General features: G+C 53.8%; 1 protein-coding gene across 3 annotated transcripts; it reads right to left on the bottom strand.

The window, feature by feature from the left end:
• Nucleotides 1-1,125: 1,125 nt before the first annotated feature.
• IFT27 (intraflagellar transport 27) lies at nt 1,126-21,788 on the bottom strand. Of its 3 annotated transcripts, none has more exons than XM_064590634.1 (8): nt 21,770-21,788; nt 21,362-21,461; nt 14,819-14,898; nt 14,393-14,452; nt 13,305-13,364; nt 11,211-11,328; nt 10,156-10,265; nt 1,126-3,747 (listed from the first exon to the last, which is right to left on the bottom strand). In XM_064590634.1, the coding sequence occupies exons 2-8, from the start codon at nt 21,393-21,395 to the stop codon at nt 3,649-3,651; spliced, it is 561 nt and encodes a 186-aa protein (XP_064446704.1). In that variant the 5' UTR covers nt 21,396-21,461; nt 21,770-21,788; the 3' UTR covers nt 1,126-3,648. The 3 variants fall into 3 exon arrangements, with proteins under 3 accessions (XP_064446704.1, XP_064446703.1, XP_054362814.1); XM_064590633.1 differs by lacking the exon at nt 21,770-21,788 and adding an exon at nt 21,625-21,763; XM_054506839.2 differs by lacking the exon at nt 21,770-21,788 and having other exon boundaries at nt 1,127-3,747; nt 21,362-21,763.
• Between the last annotated feature and the right edge of the window lie 655 nt (nt 21,789-22,443).

Here is a 22,443-nt window from a genome sequence, read left to right as displayed (position 1 = left end):
CAAGCCACTCCTCAGAGAAGGAAGGCAGCCATGGAGGGCAGTGAGAACCTTCCCCTACAATCCTAAAGGAGATGGGGGAGCACCTGGCTCCTATGCAGGTGGGAGACCCTGGCTGGGGTGCTTTTTGGGTTTCACTGGGGTTTAGAAGTCAAGTGTTGCTCAGCTTTCTCCTCTCTGGATTGTAGGTGATTCTAAGACAGGATCCCATTCAGCGTGGCATTCCCTCCCCACCCGCTCCCCCCGCCCTGCTGCCCCGAGTCCATACACATGGGCTGTGCTCATCTTGAGTCCCAGTGCTGTGTGCCAGGGACAGAAAGTGGGACATGGGCCACCACTGTCACGTTTCGTCTCTGAGGGGCCAATGAATGAACTAGAGGGTGCCAATCACTCTGCTCTCTCTCAAACCTTGCTGAAACCTCGGGAAGGTTTCTCCTGACCCCCTAATTCATATTGCCACTCCCCCTTCCCCAGCACCCCCTCTGCGCTCTCCTGCTCTATCACCATATGTCAGATGGTTACTTTCCCCGCTTAACTGGACCTCTCTCTCTCACTCTGCTAGACGGAGGGGAGGGATTTTTGTTTTACTCAGTGACAAATCCCCATTCCCAGAACAGGGACCGACACATAGTAGGTGTTCAGCAAATGTCGGATGAATACATCTGCAGACTTGGTGTTCGTTTCATAAATGTCTGCTCACTGAGAATGCGGTCTCCAGGCAAGTGAAGACGTTAATAACCACTTACTAGATTCCCCAAATAGTGTGGGGCACTGAGTCCATAAAAGGTACACTGTTTTCCATTGGCTCCCTGTTGTCTTTGCAGTAATCCAAATTCCTTCCAGAAATGGTCTCTGCTTCACTTCCTTCTGCTCTTCCCAGCACACACCAGACTCCACCTCCTGGACACTCTGAGCTCGTTCACACCTCAGGGCCTTTGCATTTGCTGTCCTTGCTGCCTGATGGCTCATCCCTCAGGGGGTCACATGGCTGTGGGGCCCTAGCTTAAATGTCACTTTTCCTTAGAGTCCTTCCTGCCCACCCAACCCAGTTACCCCAGCACCCATCACAGCTCCACTTTATTATCTGCATAGCTCTTAGCAGGGTCTGAAATGATCTCAATCATTTATTTGATCATAGTACGTTTATTGGAGAATCTCAACCACCTTACTTTCCCTAATTGCTTTATTCTGTCCCGCTCCGTTGACCCCCACTTCCCCCTGGGTCTTCATGACAGCGAGATCCCACACAGTGCAGGTGCTCTCGCTCATTAGAACTCAGACCAGGCCAGTTCAAAACCCCATCCTGGCTCAGAGCTCCTCTACAGAAGGGGCAGGAATGGGAAGCAAGGGCTTTGTCTTCTCCTCTCTCTGGGGTGCCTCGGAGCAGAGGGGTCAGAGGTGAGCTACTTCCGTTTCCCTCGCACGCCTCTCTGGGTCTGCTTCTATCTGCCGCTGTCTCTGTGGAGATGGGTGTCTGGTCGTTTTGGGGCAGAGACTCCTTCGTGGCGGGCACCTCCTCAGGAGGTGGCAGGCATACCCCCCCACTTCAGCACTGCCAGCAGAATAGGCCCCAACCTTTTCCAGGTGGGAAGCAGCTCCCTTTGCCCACGATCCGTCTGGGGGGCCCACTGACTCTGCTCTATGTGAATCCTTATATGAGCCCTCTGGGGGTCTTGCACAACAGAGTTGGGGGCACCTGCTCTTCCTGCCGGTGACACAGGCTTCTCCCCACCAGGTCCCCCTGGAGCAGGCACAACTCCGGGGCATGCGTGCCGAGCTCCCCCCAGGGCACCCTCAGCACCCCGCGCCTGCAGCCGGCATGAGGCTCCTGCACTCAGCGGGCACCCAGAGGGGGAGGGAGACGCCAGCCTCTTGTTGGCAGTGCCCTCGGCTTCAGGAGCATTCTCTGGGGCTGGGGCAGGAGCTGGGGGGGCACCCACTCACCAACAGCCCATCTCCCCGCACTCCCTCCTCTCGACCGCTCAGCTTTCTTACACAAACGGGGAGGGGGCAGTGGCGAGGAGCACAGGGGCCCCGGGGCTGGTTCCTGGCAGCAGGGCCAATCCTGCCCCAGGGAAGGTGTCTGGCCCCAGCCTTCTGGGAGCTCTTAGCATCTCTTTGTCCACAGCAGCGGGTCCCAGTAACCAATTCTGGGGCAGCTGGAAATGCCCCCTCCGTGGCTCCTTGGTTGTTTTTTGTAGGTTTCCCGTGTGGGCCACGTGACACGAGATCAGCACCGCTGGCGCCTAGAGAGAAGCCTGACACACTGTAGGTCCTCGGGAACCACCGTCCGAAAGGGTGACTCAGCAGGAAGCCTGCTGGCTACTGTGAGCTCACGTAGAGAAAGGACCAGAAGAGGAAGGGGCTGGACAGGGCCTGACGGGGTGATGCCATGTGCCCCCACCGATGCCTTTCACCCGTTAGCTGACTTCTCATGATGGCCTCAAGGGGCAGCCTAGCCATCACCCTTCGCAGATGGAAAGACCTCCACCTGCTCCAGGCCAGGCCGAGCTCGGGGGTGGGGGGCGCGAAGGGGCAGCGGCTGTGCACAGGGCTCTGGTGTCCGTGATCCTGCTCTGCGCCCCCTTAGCTCAGTTACTGGATTCTCGGACTCCGGTCCCTCGTTTGTAGAAGCGGATGGTAAGACTACGTTGTAAGGCTTGAGTCAGCCCATACAGGTCATGTGCTTAGTTCAGGTGGAGACACGGCAGGTCATTAACCACCCAGAGTAATTGTCATCATCATCACTGGCATCGGGACAGACCCAGGTCTGTCCACCCCAGAAGCTGACGTGCTGCATGAAGCCCCCCGCCCCCACGAAGCAGGAGGGGGGGATGCCTGACAGTGGGCGAGGGGGAAGCCCTCGGGGGCACCGGGGCTGAAAGAAGCCGAGGCCCCCAGCAATGGTGACTGGCGGGCCTTCCGTGCCAGACCATGGCGCACAGCCCTGATGTAAAAGGCACTGAGAAACCTCTGTGGTCTTTCATCAGGGGAGCGAAACGATGAAAGTGAGGTTTTAGGAAGATTAATCTGGCAGCAGCCACGGGATGGAAAAGAGTCAAGCTTAGCGCTAAGAATTACGGCTGTCGCCCGGCTCTGAGAGGCGGGTCATTAAAGGAAAGTGGCCTGGTTCTCGGCTCCCTGGGCACTCAGGGTTCCTGGCAGCTGGGAGGGGCTGGGCGCCGTACTCCGGAGGAGGCCCCGAGGGGGCCGGCAGAGGGCACCGTTTGGTCAGTGACCGTGGCCACCGCAGGGGACGGCAGAACAGGCAGCAAACCCGAATCCGTCAGGAGGAGGCAGAGCTGTGGGCTCCTCAGCTGTGGGGCCAGTTCCGAGCCGAGCATCCCACCGTGGGCCGTGCTGTCGGGGCAGGCCCTTCGGGGCCGGCAGGACCACCCACTCTGACAGGTGGCGGCCCCCGCAGGTGCCAGGCCACCAAGGCTCTGAGCGCCGCCCTGGAACTGGCAGCCAAGGGGCAAGACGGAACCAGGGCCGCCCCGGCCAAGAACGGAAGGAGTGGCGGCTCCTACATCTTCTCATTTTATTTAAAGCTGTCAGGATACATTGGAAGTCGTCTCCCCGAGGAGCCCGAGTCCCCGCCAGCTCCCCAGTGGCGCTGTGCCGTCGTGGGGCACTGCCCGCCCCCGGCCCTCACAGCAGCGCCTGGAAAACCTCCACCTTCTCCCGGTACAGGTGGTGAAACTGCTTGGCCAGGCAGTGGAAGGGGGCTTCGTAGTTTTCCATCTCCTTCTGTAGAGGCAAGGTGAAGCAGCCCGTGTTACTGCCTCATCAGGACTCACGCTCCCCTCACGTCGGGGGCCACACACGCTTGGCCTCCTCTGGCCCGCACACCAGCGCGGCTGGCTACTACCGCGCCCTCGGTACAAGAGGGAAACTGAGACACGCACAGGTTAAGTAACTGGCCCGTCAGTGGTGGAGCTGGGTCTGCACCTGGGTGTTTCTACAGAGCCTGGGCTCTCAGCCACGCTCGCCCCACGTGTGACGGGATGTTACGGTGAGACTCTTCTCGCTTGGTTTTCACTGGGGCCCTCGAAGGCCAATGCAAAATAACAGATGGCAAGGACGCCCCCCGCCCCACTCCGGGGGGAGGGCCAGATGGGACGGGCCCACCCTGACCTGGAGTCGGGCAGAGCCGTGGCACAGACCCCCGTCTGGGGAGGCTCTCGCTCACCTCGAACTCAGTGAGAGGCTCCAAGGGAAAGCCCGAGGCTCAGGGGCTCAGGCCAGGGCTGGAACCAGGCCTGGGGAACATCGAGGGTGGCCCGGGGCTGGCGGTGTTGACGACTGAGCCAGGAGAGCCAGCCTGGAGCTGCCCTAAAGGGACTCTGCAGGGGCGGGCTCCAGGAAGGGGGATGGGCCCCGGCCAGAACCGAGGGCCAGGAACCAAGGCTGCAGGACAGGTGAGGAGGACTGACCTATGAGCTGCAGGGGGAGGTTCTGCCAATGGGCCAGGGAGAGGGCATCACGGAAGCGCTCCCAGGGCGCCAGCCTGAGACTCCCGGCAAGTCCAGAGGGGCTGCGGCGGGTCCCAGCCCAGCTGCCTGAGCTCCCCACTGAGCTCCCTCTCCCGCAGGGGGCGGGCTGGGTGGGGAGGGGCAGGCGCAGGACCAAGGACCGCCGGCCTGGCCCCGCTTCCCACAGCAGGTGTGGGAGGGGGCACTGACTGGAAGTGGTGAGGAGTTTTCAGGCACCCAGCACGGTGCATCTTCATAACTGAGATGAGTGTTTTGTGACTAAAGGTGCCCAAAGGACTTCCTGTTCTCTGAGAGATTAGCCAAGTTCTGGAACTGGCCCTAGATGTTCTCTACGGGGTGGGACGAACCGGCCCCCCAGGGTGAGCATGGCCAAGCTCTAGGGGAAGGAAAATGGTAGCCTCTCAGCTCAGCTAGTGTTCTCTCACTCTCCGTTTTTTTTTTTTTTTTTTTTTTTACGAAGTAAGTTGGCAGAAGAAAGAACCCGCTACTTTGAGCACAGAGGCTCAAGCTACGCACGCACAAGAAGCCGTCTTCAGACGATCCTTGGGAGCTGGCAAAAGGGCAGCCTTGACAAGAGGCAATGATATGCCCCAACGAAAGGGAAGGATTTCCAAACTGCAGAATGTCCTGAAGTCATCGAGCTCGGTGCTCTCGCTCTGCAGGCGAGCAGCCTGCGGCCCAGGGGTGCAGTGGCTCAGCTGGGGTGCGCGGAGCCCAGCCTAGGATTTGAGTTCCCCAACTGGAGAAGAGCAGCCTTTCCACCCTGCCAGCCAGGGAGACAGAAACACACAATGGAAACCGGTTCTCATGGAGAACGTTACCTGGACTTTCTCACAAGGGAAATCCCAAGAGGAAACGGGACAAGTTAGCCAAGAGCAGAAACAGAGGTGGCGCTGCTGAGGAATGAGGGGACAGTTTGTAGTGAGACGAGCACCCGCACTAAGTGCACGACTGCCGAGGACCATCAGCTCCCCAGTCGGACAGAAGAGAACTAACTCGGTCACATCCGCAAGGCACGTTTGGTGGTACAGAACATAATGTCCCAGGCAACGCCAATGTCAATGGTAAAACGTTACACTGGGGGTGCCTGGGGGGCTCAGTCGGTTGGGCATCTCTTGATTTCCGCTCAGGTCATGATCTCAGTGTTGTGGGATCGAGCCCTGTGTCGGGCTCTGTGCTGGGCGTGGAGCCTGCTTAAGATTCTCTCTCTCCCTCTCCTTCTGCCCCTTCCCCTCCTCCCTCTCTAAAAAAGAATGTTACACCAGTTGAAAGCATAGTTAAGTGATGAGTAGACAGAGAATGAGGCCTGCAGAGGACACACACAAGGATTTCCAAATGAATTTGAAAGCTCCTGAAAGCAAGATCTGGGGAGAACACAACACGAAAAGTAAAGAATTCAGCGGAGATGAGCCTTTATATATGCCACGGAGCACTCCTGAAGTAGCAGATGTAAACCAGACCATTTTCTGAATGCATTACGAGAATTTGCCGATGACAGGAATCCTTTTGCTAAATGACTAATCACAATCTCACTGACACACTACAGAGTACGTTTGCTTTGTGTGAAAAGATCCTTAGAACAGGCTCCCAGACTAGCGCTCAATCTGGCCTAGAATTCTGCCCCTGAGAGTCCCAAAGTAGGTTCCGTGGGAGGCCAGAGCTCCCTCTAGAAGGTTCTCAAGCTTAGACCGGCTTTCTGTTCCTGGCTTGGCTGCTCACGGGCTGAGCGACCAGAGAGAGCCACACACCCTTTCTGAGTCTGCTCATCATCTGGACAGCGATAGCACTGGCCGTCTTGTAGGGCTGCTAGAAGCTTCGGCAGATAATGTCTGCAGACAGCCAGCACACAGTAGGCGCTCAAAAAAGGTCAGCTCCCTTCCCTCACCCGGCTGCCAGAGGAGTCCCCCCCACAGATCCTTCTTGAACTTGCTTGTGTTTAATACTGTCCCACAGTAATAAACTTTTTTTTAACATGCTTCAAAAATGTTTTTTAATTTTTTGGTCTGAACATGTCAAATATCAAGGGGTATTAGAAAGTCCAAGAAAGGGGGGGGGGGGCGCCTGGGTGGCTCAGTCAGTTAAATGTCTGACTCCTGATTTCGGCTCAGGTCATGATCTCAGGGATCGAGCCCCCACATTGGGCTCTGCGCTCAGTGTGGAGTCTGCTTGGGATGCTCTCTCTCCCTCTTCCATTGCTCCTCCCCCCACTCACGCTCTCTCTCTCTCTCTCAAATAAATAAATAAAATCTTTAAAAAAGTCCAAGAGGATCTACAAAAAATGCCAAATAGCCAAAGCAATCCTGAGAAAGAAGAACAAAGTTGGAAGCATCACACGTCCTGATTTCAAACTATATTATAAAGTCATAGTCATCAAAACAGAATGGTCCTGGTATAAAAACAGACACAAAAGCCAATGGAACAGAATCGAGATCCTAGAAATAAACCCCTGCCTACATGGGCAACTAGTATTTGACAACGGAGCCAAGAATACTCAATGGAGAAAAGCTAACCTCTTTAATAAATGATGTTGGGAAAACCGGATATTCATATGCACGAGAATGAAACTGGACCCCTATTTTATACCATTCATAAAAATTAACTCAGAATGGATTCAAGATTTGAACTTAAGACCTGAAACCATAAAACTCCTAGAAGAAAACATTGGGAAAAAGCTCTTGGACATGGAACTTGGCCATGATTTTATGGCTATAACACCAAAGCACAAGCAACAGAAGCAAAAATCAGTAAATGGGACTACATCAGACTAAAAGGCTTCTGCACAGCGAAAGAAACCATCAACAAAATGAAAAGGCAACCTATGGAATGGGAGAAAATATCTGCAAACCACACATCTGAGAAGGGGTTAATATCCAGAATATGTAAGGAACTTGGGTAACTCCACAGCAAAAACATCGATAATCCGATTTAAAAAATGGGCAGAGGAGCGAGTAGACATTTTTCCAAAAAGGATATTCAGGCGGCCACCAGGCCCATGAAAAGGTGCTTGACACCACTCATCAGCAGGGAAATGCAAATCAAAACCACAATGAACTATCACCTCACACCTGTTAGGATGTCTATTACCCCAAGGACAAGAGATAACAAATGTCGGTGAGGATGTGTGGAAAAAGGAACCTTTGTGCACTGCTGGTGGGAACGCAAGCCGGTGCAGCCGCTGTGGAAAACTGTATGGAGGTGCCTCACAATGTTAAAAATAGAGCTACGATATAATCTAGCAATTCCACATCTGGGTAAATAGCCAAAGGAAACGAAATCACTACCTTGAAGAGATACCCACACCCCTACATTCACTGCAGCATTATTCATAATAGCCAAGACATAGAAACAACCAAAGTGTCCGTCAACAGATGAATTAAAGACATTGTGGTTGGTATGCATATGGCCATGATGGAATAGTATTCAGCCACGAAAAGGGGGGCATCCTGCTATTTGTGACAATGTGGATGACGCCTGAGGGCGTTATGCTTGGTGAGACAAGGCAGACAGAGAAAGAAATATACCGCATCTTCTCACTTACACGTGGAATCTAAAAATGCCCTAATCCTAGAAACACAAAGCAGACTGGTGGTTGCCAGGGGTGGTGGGGGACACGGGTGAAGGTGCATCGAAGGGTGCCAAGTTCCAGTTTTAAGACGAGGGAGTTCTGGAGATGGAATGAAGAGCGAAGAGAGAAGGTCAGACGACCACATGGGCCCCTCCTGGTCCGCAGGACCGTGGCCGCCGCGAACTCAGGAGGGCGGAGCCGGGCACTGGGTGTCAAGGCTTGGCTGCGTCTCGGGCAGCGTTGGGTTATATTTCCTTTTTAATTACAGCTTTCTTAACCGAGCTGCCAGTGGTGCTTCTGTTAGCATCAACTTGGGGGACTAGTTAACTTACACAGTTAATACTGAGTGCTTAACTGCAGCCTCCTCCAGCGTAATTTACCAGCGTAGCAACAAACACCTACACAGAATTGAAGCGCGCAGCCGAGGGGCCTGTGATGACTAATGTGTTGGGGGTGGGAGTTAATTTTTGAGCTCTATCAAAAGTTCTGGGGACCATGGGATACTGGGGTGGGGAGGCAATTTCACAAATGTGAATGGAGGCAGAGGGAGTAGTAAAATATGGCTTGATGTGGGTAGCACAGCATATGCTTGGCTCAAAGGCGCGCCACGTTACGAGATGAGAAGCCGTCTGTCCCGTAACCGTGAACTTCGCTGTGAACTTCATTAGTTTAGCATTTGTGATCATCGGGTGGAGGCAAGAGGGACATCTATCTTTGTATAATCTATGAATACAAAACACTGAAGTAACAATAGTATAAAGAAAATTGCTGGGGGAATGGTCATCCGTCAAAAGCAAACATTTATTGTTTACTGTGTACCAGACTTTGTGCTGATGTTTTCCCATTTACCCTCTGACTGAATTCTCACATTTACCACTCGATGAGGAATATATTTTCTCATTCCCATTTTACAGGCGAGGCGGCTGAGGCACCAGCATGTTGATGAACACGCCGAGGGTCCCACAACTAGTTCTGCGCCTCACCCTCAGCCGCCAGAGTGTTGGCCTTTACCCGCTTTACTGTCTCAAGAAAACACGCCACTACGGGGGATTTAAAAAGTTCACATCCACACAGCAATCGAACAGCAACATTTGCCAAGTTTTGTAAATGCAACAACGGAAATGTCTGCAGCTTGAGTAGAAAACCACCTCCAGGCTATTTCTTAACTAGCCCACTGACTCTGTTGGAGGGTCAAAGAATCAGGCCCGGGGGCGGGGCGGGGCACAAGGCCAGGAGTGAGGTCCAAGCGACAACCATGGGTGTTTCAGGCTGGCAAGTCTCCCCAGCAACCCTGGGGAGGGGCACTGCAGCCAGGACGTTGGCCCCTGGGGCTGCAATGGATGCTTCTGGGTCGCTCCTGCAGGGGGCGGCTTGTCCCTTTACTCCCTTCTGGAAAGTCTGATCCGAGCGTGCAGATGGGGTCGCACGCCTGCAGCCGGCTGTGGGGAGGCTGGGACCTAAAAGGTCTCGCGCAGAGAAAGGGGGTCCCCCAGCGCCGCAGAGCCAGAATCGGGAGACAGCACACTCAGGGTGGCAATAGCAAATCCCACTGGCTGTCCCCTTTCCCAAGAGCTCCTGCTGACTCTAAGGAGGGTACTTTGTGGCCTGGCATCACCCTCGGGCTGTGGCAAGGTGGGACAGGGAGCCAGGGATCATACTCCTGGCTCGACTCTTCACTAGTCATGTGACCCTGGGCAAGTCCCTTCACCTTCTCAACACGGAGATGGGAATTATGGGACCAGCGCCCAGGGTCATGGTACTGACTGGGGGACCCGTGAGATACGCTCCAACAGCACTGTAACCCACCCTATCTCATGCGAATGCCAAGGGTCGCTAAAGTCGAACCCGATGCACTTGTATTTCTCATTAACTGAGATACAACTATGTCGGCGCTGGCCGGCTGATCTGCTTTACTGTAAGTACATGAGTGACTCTGCTATAGTGAGAAGCGTCTTGGACTAAGAATGTGCACGTCAGTTCCAAATGAGACTCTGCATATGGTGGGAGAACAACTTGATGCCCGTGAGGTCCTGTGAAAGACCACTTCCAGCAGAGGCCCACTCCAGACTTGGCTCCGGAGTGAGCAGAGCCACTTACCACGGACGTTTCAAAACATTCCAGGCCTTGGCCCAGGGCCCATGCCCGGGCCTGAGCTGAATCCACCGCTCGTCTGCTGGCCAGGTCTGCCTTGTTCCCCACTAGCACACCTACTCAAAAGAAACAACCAGAGCATCACATTTAACTGTGGCGGCTTGGGAGGATCGCTGGAGAGATGAAAGGGCAAGCACGCTAATTTTGAGGGGTATAAAACGTTGTCGGGGAGAAGCCGCCCGATTCGAGGTGCTGAGCACGGGGGGGCGGGGGGAGAGAGAGGGAGAGGCTCCAGGGCTGCCCCCCCTACCCCCACCCCAGCGGGCTTTGCTTTTCACATGCAGCTTTTGCTTGGCCCTTTTTCCAGATTTCACGCGGATCTGTCCGCCCTGTCTCCTTCAGGCTGCAAGGCGAGGGCCAAATTTATGTGAGCATTTGTGGTAATTCCTAGCACATGGAGCAAACGTTAAAAATGGTCATTAATACTAATCTAAGGACTGGGCTCAGAGTCAGGGACTCAGAGGTAATTTAGAGCCGTTCCCAGCTGCATCAGCTGCAGCTAATTTCTGAGCTCGTCTCTGGAGATCGCTTTCCCTGGTCTCTAATGAGGGGAATTTGTTGATCTCACATAGGGATGAAAAATAAACTGATTTAAAGCATTCAGAAGTGACAATAGGACTTGAATGTTTACTTGCGCCCCACATACAGGAGAAAATGAGGAATTCATCCCCGGGGCTAGCTTTCAGAAATAAAAACTCATTCATATCACAGCACCTTCCCCATATTATTCTTGAGTCTCCTCTCCACAACCCTGCAGCGGGGTGGGGGGGGGGCCGGGCGTCATCGTGCCCATTTTACAGACTCACAGAGGTGTGTGCGGTAACTCACTGAGGTTTCCGGGGCTGCTAAGAGGCAGAGTCACTGTACAATGCAGGCCACAATACTCTAAGCCGGGGACACCGCACCCTCTTTTCTACCCGTAGCCACCTCTGCAATGACCTTGAGCTCGTGAACTCGAGGGCAGAGGTGCTGGAAGTCCCACAGCCGACGGCAGCTCCTACCTGGGAGGGAGGTGCCTGGAATCTGTGACCGAGCCTTCTCCAGCCACTTGCTACAGTTGGTGAAGGACTGCTCGTTGGTCACGTCATAGACGAGACACAAGACGTTGGGACTCTCCCACTGTGCCAGGGGGACAGGACGAGCACATCAGTAACAGTGAAAGCGATTTCTAGGCTGGCCTTCTGAGGGAAGCGATGGGGGGGCGCGGTGGGATGAAAAACTATAATGGGGATGGGAGTCGGGAACCTGGGCCCACCCATAGGAGAAAGCAGTTCACCCACAGGCACCAACGGGAGGGCTGGGCTGAAGGCGAGGGCGGGGGCTCACCTCTGCACCAGGCTGCTGGTTGGGCAGCGTGCTGTGTGTGGCTGAGAAACCTCCCAAGTTTGCAGGGCTGGTCTCAATATCCCTACTGAGCTCGGAGAGGGAAACTGACTTGCCCAGATCAGACATGCTTTAAAAACGGGTAGGACTGAGGCTTTTTCTACCCAGAAATGCTTTTGCCTACCACTGGTTTCATTCATTCATTCTCTGTTGCATTCCTCTCGAGGGCCCACTCTTATGCCAGTTATTTCGTTTTTCTGCTTTGCAGGCCTAAAAAAGCATCCTTTCTTCCATTAGCCAGCCCCTGGAAGCTTGTTTGCTGGCATCTCCTTAATAAGGGCTGGCTTTTCAAAATGCAAAGAGCACTTTCTGCTTCTCCTGCAGTGTATCAGCCCTAATCCAAACCAGACTGACAACTGGACAGGGCTCGCTGTCCCAATTAAGAAGCAGGGCTCTGCTCTCAGAGGCTGTGGCCTTCAGGGGCTGCTCAGAGTCCTGGGACATCCTGCTACATGGCACAAGGCCACAGGACGGCCCTGCTCAGAGGCTGTGATGCTTGTCGGAGGCTCTTGCCATGCCCCAGTCTCTGGGGACCCCCAACCTGCACAATTACAGCCTGGTTTATTTCTGGTGTCAGTAACCTCCCAGGGTGTGGGGAGGAATCCTTTTCCCTCCAGTTGTCCTTGGAAGGCTGGTCTAGGATTGGCTCTGGAGGGCTCACTGTACCCCAAGGCTATGCTGCCACTTTGACCGAACTGATGAACACCCCCCCACACACACAGCTTCACTCTGCAGACTAACTCAAGAACTCTTGCTAGAACCACAATGACCTCTCCTTTGTGCATGCAGGGGACACCTCCTCCCTCTAGGCCTCAGTGAGGGCACCCAGGAGAGGCCTGGGATCAAGCTGGAGCCAGAGCAGGCACCCAGCGTCAGGGCTGGCTGGAAGCAGGGGCTGGGCTGATCGGTACTGCTCTGGCTTGCCCAGACACACCCTTCTGCCCAGTAGGGCCTTGCCCAGTGGGAGGCCATGCACACAGCGGGCACGTTGTAAGCATCACAGACGGATGCGTGAAGCCAAGCCCATGAGAAATGACCGTCATTACATCTATTTCTCTTAGACAACAAAAAAGGGGCAGAAAACAGTTTCTATTAAAATGTAGCCATTCTTGGAAAGGCAGGGGAGGGCTCTGGAGAGCTCAAACCTTCTAATTAGCTCACTGGCCCAGATTAGTGGAACTGTTACCTTGGAAGGTACATTGAGCTGGATCCTGTGAGGATGGCTGGGTGGGCCAGAGAAGCCCCTGGTGGCCGCACGCGCAGGTCCCAGAGCAAACCCCAGGCTGGGCCCAGGAGGTGGGAGGGGAAGGTGAGCCTTGCTATGGGGCCTCCAGGGTGCCCCCTAGAGGGGAAGGAAATGTTTGCTTCCATCCTAGGAGGTTGGGGAGTGCTGACTGTGCACCAACGGGAGGGAGCTGGTGAAAGAAGGGGGGCCCAGAGCGCTGCAGGGACTGAGTCACACAGCTCGGGCACATTTGGAACCTGGCCATTCCGGAGCTGGGGGGAGGGGAATCACGTGCACGAGCCAGTCCTCCTGGCCAAGGGGCCGTGAGTCTCAAGGCTGGGAGGACTGCCCCTGAAATAATTCAGCCATGGTAGCTTCTCTTGGCAGCCAGACTGCAGTGACATTTCTGGGAGAGCATGGAAGGGGGAAACTTTGTGGTGGAAGGTGGTGGTGGTGGTGGTTAGGAAAAAGATCGCACGCTACTTGCCAGTTTATCCAGCATTTCAGAAAACAGCTCCTTGCCGGCAGAGTCAAAAATGAAGAGTTCCTAGAACCAGAAAGGCATGTCCCGAGAAAGTCTACATGTAGGGAAATCGCTGGCCGTGAGTCCCCGAGGTGACACTCGGCTCCCCGCAGACCTTAGGGGTGAGATACGCCCATTACCACAGAGCCTCTCTCTCTTCCCCAAGGCTCGCGGAAGATGATGTGGGAAAGGAACGATCTCGAGAGCCAGAGACAGGCAGCGCAACGGTTTCCCACACCAACTAGCACTTTCTGTGTGGCAGCTCACCTCTCCTAACCCCGAGTGCAAAAATACCAGGAACAAGCTGACTTCCCACCTGGCCGAACAGGATGCTAAACAGGCTGACAAGTGCTCTGGTTTCCAAAAGGTCATTCTGCACTTTGCTAACCAAATTGATTTTCAAATCTTAAAACCATTCTTTTTAAAGCAGGTCACTGAGTAGGCCTGGAGAAGGCATTTAAAGTAGGACAGCCTGCCATCCTTCCCCGATGGTGGAGGGTGACCCTTCCTGCCCCTCGACCCAACCTCGGCCAGCCCACGCGAGGGCCCCTCCCCGATGTTGCTGCTCTGGGAAGTCTCCCCCTTCGGCTCCCCTGGGCACTGGATGCCCCCCGGCTGGCTTCTGACCCCGGCACCCGCAGTCTGAAGGTCAGTGCTGTAATCTGTGCTCATTTCTGCCTGCATCGGGGAGTACTTAAAAGTTGTGTTTTCTCATAGACCTCTTTAAGAAGGTGGTGATTCTTCAGCCTTCTCTCCAGGACAGTACTACAAACGTAATGCCTTGCAATTCAATTTCCAGAGTTATGGATTCCAAAAAAGGGACCCGGGTTAAGAACCCTGATACTATGCTAGTTCTGTGAGCGCAGGGCCCCTATCCCCGTCTTCCTACTCCCTCTTCTTCGGCCTGGGTCAGCGACGCTTCCCAAGTGCTCAGAAAAGCCTAGGCCAAGTCCTTGCACCGCTTCCCTCTTAGGGAGGATGACACTGACCACGGAGACTCCGGGCCCAGCTGGAGGAGCACTGAGCTCTCCGGGGTCAAGGGTACCACTTACCACACTGTCCCCCGTGTCAGAAACTGGCACCGTCTTCACCACCAAGTCCACCCCTGTCGTCTGCGGGGGAAAACCGAGAGTTTGCACGTCAGAGGGTCCCAAGAGATGTGTTGCAGGACACGATGAACACCCGATGCCCGGAAGGTACAAGCACTATGTTCTGGATTTGTTGGTGCAGAAGTCAGACAGGACCGACCAGCCTCGTCCAACTTCCTGCCCACCAGGAGCGGTACATGGGGACCAAGCCGACCACCAGCTGGTCTGTTCCACAGACAGCCTCGTGCCCTGTGGCTTGTGGAAAAATGCTCTTCACGTGGCCATGCTCTCTTAGGGCTTCTTAAGGAATTCTGGAAAGTCACTCCCCTAGGGTTAGGGGATGACCGCTGCTCTTTAAGCCTGGGCCAGCCCATGACTCCCACATCTCACCAGGGTGTAGTTCTTCTGGAAATGGGCCCCGTCGCTGCGGAAGATCTGCGCCAGGGCGGTCTTGCCCACTGCTGGATCTCCTGTGAGGTCAGAGAAGAAAATCATCATTGCCATCCTGCTCTGACTGGAGAATCTCGCACTCCACAACACTAGTTAGAAACCAGAAACTTCAATGACTTTTCAGAGAAAATGTACTTGATTCTCCTGGGGACTTGTGAGGTGGCTGGTGGGGCCACGGGTCCAGGAGAGCAATCTTCAAAGCCCAGTTGCGTTTCTTCAAGGGTAATCCTTTCATCCAAAAGAACTGACCCAGAAGGTAACAGAGCTTAAGGGGGGCTTTCGAGCACTAGAAACAGAACTAACATCTGCCACTGAACACACCCCATGGGGAAAAACTCTCACTTTCAAACTTGAATTTACTTTGAAGTCTTGAAGGTAAAGGGGTGTGACCCGGCTCAGTCTTACGGGGCTCACCTGCCTAACAACCAATTCGAGTTTAGAGCTTCCATACTTGGGTCCCTGCATGCTTCTTTTAGGACAGGGTGGGATGGAAGTTGGGAGGGCTTCTGTATTTACAGGAAGCAAGAGATCAGGTGCTAAATTCATCAACCTGAAATCCATTTCCAAGTGATACGTCTGCCCCCGCCTTCCCTATGCCTGAGACCACTGCGGATCCATCTTTCCAGGGGCCTCTCCACGTCTATCCGCAACGGCCACCGTTTCCTCCAGCTCACCTTATACCTACGGGGGTTTATCTCCCCGGCCTTCCTTCATGAGTCCACAGCCCCATAAATTGGTATCTCCAAACTAAAGGTTTATGGCATAGTTTCGGTCTGAGATCTGGACCTTTCGCAAGACTGTCGGGAGCGATTTAATCTGGAGGTCCTCCCTGCCCCCAAGGATGCTGAAGGCTCTCCATGCCCACCCCTAATCCCTCTGTGTGCACCACCCCTCCCCTTCCCCACAGATGGCTCTGCTCAGCTTCCTATGACTCCACGCTGTTCTCATTTGCAAGATCTTCTGGGCCATGGGTCTGACATGGACGCTCCTTCAACCTGTTTCCTGCTCTCTCACCCCCTGGCCCCTCAGCAAAACCGCCACTGCGCTCGCTGACTTGAATCCTTCGGTGTGATCACCTCACCTTCACTGCTTACGGTCGGCCCCCACGTGCCTCTTCATTTGACTTCTCCACAGCCTGCTGCTCTGTTCACTTTTCAGTTTTGACTTTTCCCACCTATAATTTTCTCTTGTGAGACAATTACTTGACTACTTGTGACATTTCATTTCCTGTGAACTCCTCCGGGACTGAGTGAGCTATTCAGTCATGCTTTTCTATTTACTGCCACGACTTAGAAGGGAATCACGCATGAGATTCCCTCCTTCCCAGCCCCTACCCCCTACCGTCACCATCATTAACCTCATTTGGCAGATGAAGAGTCCGAGGCTCAGAGAAAGCTGGGTAACTGGCCCAGACTTCCAACATCTCACTCTTCCCACCAGACCCCACTCCTCTCCTAGAGCTCGGGGACACACCTGACCCATCTCTAACACTGCCCCTCCAGGCCCCCATCACCGCAGCCTCGCCTGCCATCAGGGGCGACCGCGGGCTGGACTGTGGCCGGGTACCCATCCATCTCCAAACAAACAGAGCGTATCACTCTCCTTCTTGCGCTCTGACTGCATCCACCCTCCGGACTCCAATTTTGCTTCTGAATCCAGTTGGAAATTGTCTCTTCCTGCTCGTGAAATTCCCCACGGATTTATTTGTTCTAGTTAATTTCATAAATCTTTCTTCCGACTGTCAGTCAGAGTCACCCACACTTACGGAAAGCCTCGCGTGCCGGCTGAGGAGGGATCCAGCACAGGGAAGGGAAATGCTGATAAACACATTTGCAGAGCAACACGATGACAAAGTGCAAAGGCAAATAGCACAAGCTGAGAACCAAAGTGTCTGAGGGCGCATCGAGGAAAGAAACGAAGGCGCAGTTTCATCAGCGAGCAGACTCCCCCGGGGCGAGGCTGAGCCTGGGGTGATGGCAGGGAGGGGCACTGCTGGACAGAGACGGTGACATGGGCAAAGGCACGATGCAAGGTCACCTGTGACCTCCTAATTGCCAAGTCCGATGGCTTTTCTTAGTTCTCTCGCTCCTTGACATCTCTGAAGGATGAGTCAGCCCAAAGCAGCCCCCTCTTTCCCGAGCCCCCTGGCTCCGTGGCCCTGGTGTCCTGGCGCTGGTCTGGTTCTCCCACCTCTGAAATGTGGGCACTCCTGTGGGTCTCTCCTTGGCCCTCTGCTCCCAGTTGCTGTCCCGTTTACTCTCTGTCCCCTGTCACCTCTTGGGTCAGGATCTCTCTCCCATGCTTTGTCTGTATCTCCAACAATGTGTGGATGGTTCCACTAGAATGTTGGACCTTCACCCAATCTGTTTGTTGACAGCCAGGCTCATGTCGCACCCCCAGGTCCCAAGTGCTCTTGCTCACACATCTCACTGGTTCTGCTCCCGTCTCCATTTGCCCACACTTCCCAGCTGTACCCAGTCACCTCAGACCGCATGTCCCCACCCCTCCCACGCCCTGCGCTCTCCTCCCCACTCCTGATGTCCTTTGCTGAGTCTCAAGCCCGCATGGCCTTTGTTGTCACTGCTGATACTGCACGAGTTACCTCAGACCTCAACCTGGGCTCTGTGCCCTGCCTTGGGATGCGGGAGCAGGAACTCTGCAAACATGCATCTCCTTTGCCAGGGGCTTCCTGTCCGGCTCTGCCAGTGCGAGTTCTAGAAAAAGACTGGCAGCTGGGAGAGGGGGGATGGGCTTGCCCCTTTCCCACCTGCCTGCTGCGTCCCTTAGCAGCACCCTGGCAATGGCCTTCATCCCAGCAGGAGGTAGTAACTTCTCTCCAGTTTGTTTGTTTGTTTTGTATTCCCAGACCAGCCTTATTATTCCCTCTCAGAGATGCCAGCATCGTGGGGCAGTGCCCCCTTCTCAGAGATCTACATCTCCGCTCCCCAGGGCCCTCCTGAGCTTCTGATGTCCCTTCATCCTTCCAGGCCTCCAGTACCTGTTTGATGGACATCCTGCATGAATTCTCACCGGTGTAGTACCTAATGCAGGTTCTGCTTTTTTGCCTGCACCCTGACTTCTGTTGCATTGGTAGCAAGAGTGGTCTCAAAACCCAGACCCGCAGCATGGTCCGGAATGGATTTGGTCATGTCTTGCCTGAACACGGGGCCCAGCTCCCTGCCAGTGGGGAATGGGGCCTAGTGATCCATGGCATCACATGGTGGGCGACTGAATTCTTGAGGTCCCATCCCAGCAGAGCTGTGCCCCCTCCTCAGGAATCTGGATCCCAGTTCTGTGGGCTTCTTGCTCAAGCCTCTGATAACCCAACCTCTATCTACCACTTCCGTGTCATCTCAATGTTTTCTTCTTGCTTTTCCATTCTCCTCCATTTGGAGAAATGGAACCGTTTAACCAATTCCGTGGAATAAAATGCCTAATGTTATTTTCTGTTTTCTTGACCGGGTCTTGCCTGAAGGACTCCCCACCTGCCCCTCTCTGCTTTTCATTTTTCTCTTTGTTCTAACCTCCCTGTCGGCACCAATAGATGGACCTTTCCAAGATCGAGTTTGATCCTGTCACGCTCTCATGAAGAAGATGCCTTCTACTGCGTACCCCTCTCTACCGTCAACCCTGAATCCACCTCCAATTAGCTCTCTGACTATCCCTTACACCGAATCTGGACCCTACACTCCTACTCTCTTGCCCTTTGAGAATCCCTCAAAGGTAACTTCCTTCTAGGTCTCCCCGCCCAAGTCCAGATTCTCTGCCCGGCAAGGCTCCGTGTCCTTCCCCCACTGCCTCTGAAGGCCATCCCTCCCTCTTGCTTTTACCTGTGAGGCTCACTGCTGGTAGCATTAGACTTGATGTCGGAGCCACCTTCTGGCAAGGCACTATTATCATCCCCACTTCCATCACGGGGGAGTAAACTGTGGTACTTAGGGCACACCCCAGCTCTGCCACTTACTAGCTATGGGACCTTGGGTCAGCGATCTCCCTCGGGGCCTCAGTTACCACTTCTGCATAAAGGGAAGAATAGCACCTGTCTCGCAGAATTGTTAGGAGGATTTAATGAGCTAATATGTGCAGTACCTGATATTTTTGAAGTTATATTTAAGTGATTTTTAAGTAAATAAAACAGATAAATGCCAAGGGTGTAGTCCCTCCTCATCTCCTCGTCTGAGCCAAAACAATTAGCAGCCATGCCCTGAGGCATTTCTCTGGTATCTGGCACACAAAGGGCATTCTATTCGTGTTTGTTCCATTATAAATTATTCTCCCCAAATCTCAGCACTGCCACGAGTGTAGGGGCTGGCCTGGTTCATCCCTGCATTCCCGTTATACCTTGCACGGTGACTCACACAGAGCAGGTGCTCAGTTAATATCTGTTGAATGAATGAGCACTTGAACTGAATATCAGGCCCCTCAATGACCAGTTATAGGAGAGAAAAAGACAGATAAACTCAATTTAAACAGTAGGCCTGGGAAGAGAAAGGAAAAATAAACCCAGTGAGGGGAGTGTATGCGGTGGGGGCGGTGTGCAGAACGAGAATTTGGTGGGTGGTGGTGAGGGGGTGGGGACCTGATTCATTGTGCTGAGGTCTTTTTGGTTTCTGGAAACTACCAAGAGGAAATGCCCTCAAGGCCCTGAAAGGAGGCTGCAGTTGAGGACTAGACTGGAGTTCAAGAATCACTTACTCAGGCAGTGGCTGAAATCAGGTGAAACAGTGCCCGAGGGAGTGCGCATAAAGAGGGGCAAAGAGTCTAGACTTGAGGCTGGAGGACAGAAGAGCTGGGGGGCTAAAAACAAAGCCCTGGTAATCAGACCACCCGGGTCTGGATGCCAGCTCTGCTGCATCCAGCTGTGCGACCCAGGGCTAGTGTCTTAACCTCTCTGGGCCTCTGGTGCCCCAGCTGTAAATGAGGATGACAGCAATACCGATCCCACAGGGTTCTCGTGAGGATTCACTGAGATACCTGTGTTGAGGGTTCCTGTGCAGTGTTGGCAAACAGAAGGTGCTCAGTAAGTGAGTCCCATGATGGAAGCTGAATTAAGAGATGAGAGAAAGAGATAAGAGAAAGAATAAGAGAATAAGAGAAAGAACAGTTAGAGAGAGGAGCGCACATAAGAAAATGTACAACTTCAGAAAATAAAAAATGTTCTCACCTTATCTGCAAGGAAACTGAGGCTCAGAGAAGTGCTGTGTCCAAGATGACAGAGCCGATCAGAGGAACAGCTGAATTACTTTTGTTACATAATACTACCTCCCCTGGGCTCTGGAAACTGGAGACCTCTCCTGAGAACCACTGATCTTTTTTTTTTTTTTTTTTTTTTTGCTCCAGTATGATCTGAGTTACTATTGTCAGTCATCTTTCTGTGTGGGCCTTTTATTTTCAAATTAGAAAAGCCATTAAAAATAGCATCAATTTCAGTCTGGAAGAGAGGAAGCCCAAAAGGCATCTCTTTTTCCTCCATATAGTTTCTTACCATTTCTTTCCTGAGCTGGTCAGGGAACCCTGGAGAGAGGGCGGGGTTCAACGGTAACACAAGTGAAGAGTTTTGGAGTTGGGCAGGTCTGGGGGCTGAAATCCTGCCTGTGACTTTCCTTCGCTGCGGGGCGGGGGGGGGGGGGTGACCTTGGGCAAGAGACTTGACCTCTCAGTGCCTCAGTAAGAGCAGAACAATACAGCCCCTATTCCAGTGTGCTCTGGTGAGGGGACTGAATGAAGTGCCCATGCCTGACATGCACTAAGGACTCAATAAAGTACATCTATGTTCAGGGGCCCCAGGTCAAAACCCAGGCAAATATTTTCCTAAATGTGCAGACAAAGGGAACACCACAAATGTGAATGTCACATTGTCATGCATGCCACACATAGTTACTGAGTACCTCTTGGGTTCCAGATACTGTTCAGGATGCTTGAGATATAGAAGTCAACAAAACGAAGATTCCTGCCTTTGGGGGATTCAATATTCGTGTCCTCCTGAGAGGCGGCACAATAACTCTGGCTCTTAAAGACAACACACATGGGCCTGTTGCAAACTCTGGTCAATTGTACATTACTGTCTCCAATCCCTGTTATCAGAGAGGATGGGATCAGGAAAAAAAAATCCCACAAGTAAAGACTTCCAAAGTCAGTGATACCTGACTTTGGGATACAGCACATAGTTTAGATGAAACACTTATGGTGTGTTTAGCCTGACTTTTTTTTTTTTTTTAACGAGTCTATTCCTCCTGAACACAGCTCAAACACTGGTGAAGGTGGTCTCAGAGTATGGCAGGGATTGGGGAAGTCAGCTGGAGCTACAAATGTGCTCTGGAAGATAATTCTCCCACCCTAATGGAGTTTACTCTATCAGTAATTACATTAACTCGCTTTTGGAAGAGACAAAAAAGGGAAAGAGGGTAGGCAATTTAGGAGAACAAAAGCTCTCAATAACTTACGAAGTCTCTGGACTCCGGAGACTGTAAATTTCAAACTCACCTGCCAGGATGCATTTGGCCGCCAGCTTCACCATGGTAACCAACCACCTCCGCGGACGAGACAGGGGAAGAGCGGCTGCTAGAGGCGTTGGGGGGCTTGCCTGGGAAGGGAAGTGGGGAGAGGAGAGGCTCAAGGGGCCTGTGGCCGCGGTGGGGACAGGGACAATGGGGCCCGGACCTGCTGGGCTGGGCCGGGGGCGGCTATCGGGCGCTAGGACTGGGGCGGGGGCGCGGAGGAGCGCCAGATGGGGCTCGGCTCAAGACCTCAGAAGACGGCCTTGGAGGTGCGAGCGAGGCGACGCGGCTCCCGTTCCCAGCCCAGCCTCGGCAGTGGGGACCGAGAAGTGTGACCCTGCAAGCCTGCGGCCCCAACCCAAACACAGTGCCAGAGGCGCTCCCGCTCACCCACCGCCCGCCTGCCCCGCCTCCTCCTCCTCCCCGCTGACCCGCGATTGGCTGCCACCAAAAGCTCCCGCCCCGAAGGCTCTCGGAGGCCAGTGGGAGGAGGGGGCGGGGCTAACAGGCCTCCCTTGACGGACAGTTCTTAGTGGTATTTGTGTTTCAAGCTCATCGCGCTTGACGAGTGGTTATGTCAGACGTCAATCATTACTATTCCCGCCCCCGGGCCGCCGGAAAGTTTGCGGTACTGAAGCTCCAGTCTCCGTAGCCAGAAGCAGTGATAAGAGAAGCTTTCTGATTGGCCAGAAGTTGGCTTGGACCATCTGCGGGTGGAAGGGGGATTCGCCGCTCCCCCCCGCCCTTTCGGAAGTGAGTTCGCCCACGAGGGGCCGGTCGAGCGCGCGGGAGTTTGCAGCTGCGCCTGCGCAGTAACGAGGTCGCAGTTGCCGACGCGGAGCTGTGAGCAGGTTACGCTTCGCAGAGAGTCTTGTGGCTCAAGTTCGCGGGCACCCGGGAGCAAGGCCGCGTGGTGCATCAAGAAATCCGGTTCTTGCCCCGCATCCCGCAGGGAAGTCCGATTTTTTAAAGCGCAACGATATTATGCGCTGTAAGATCTAAAATAGGACCGTGTTTATAGTGATGTCTGTGAACAAGAGGGAGAGCAAGTAAACTTTGCCCCGGGCG

Source organism: Mirounga angustirostris, unplaced genomic scaffold (genome assembly GCF_029215605.1).
Source record: "Mirounga angustirostris isolate CCGP_5_RB_7025 unplaced genomic scaffold, mMirAng1.0.hap1 SCAF_5, whole genome shotgun sequence".
NCBI classification, from domain to species: domain Eukaryota; kingdom Metazoa; phylum Chordata; class Mammalia; order Carnivora; family Phocidae; genus Mirounga; species Mirounga angustirostris.
Note: the sequence above shows the minus strand (reverse complement) of the source record. Positions and strands in the feature narration are given on the sequence as shown.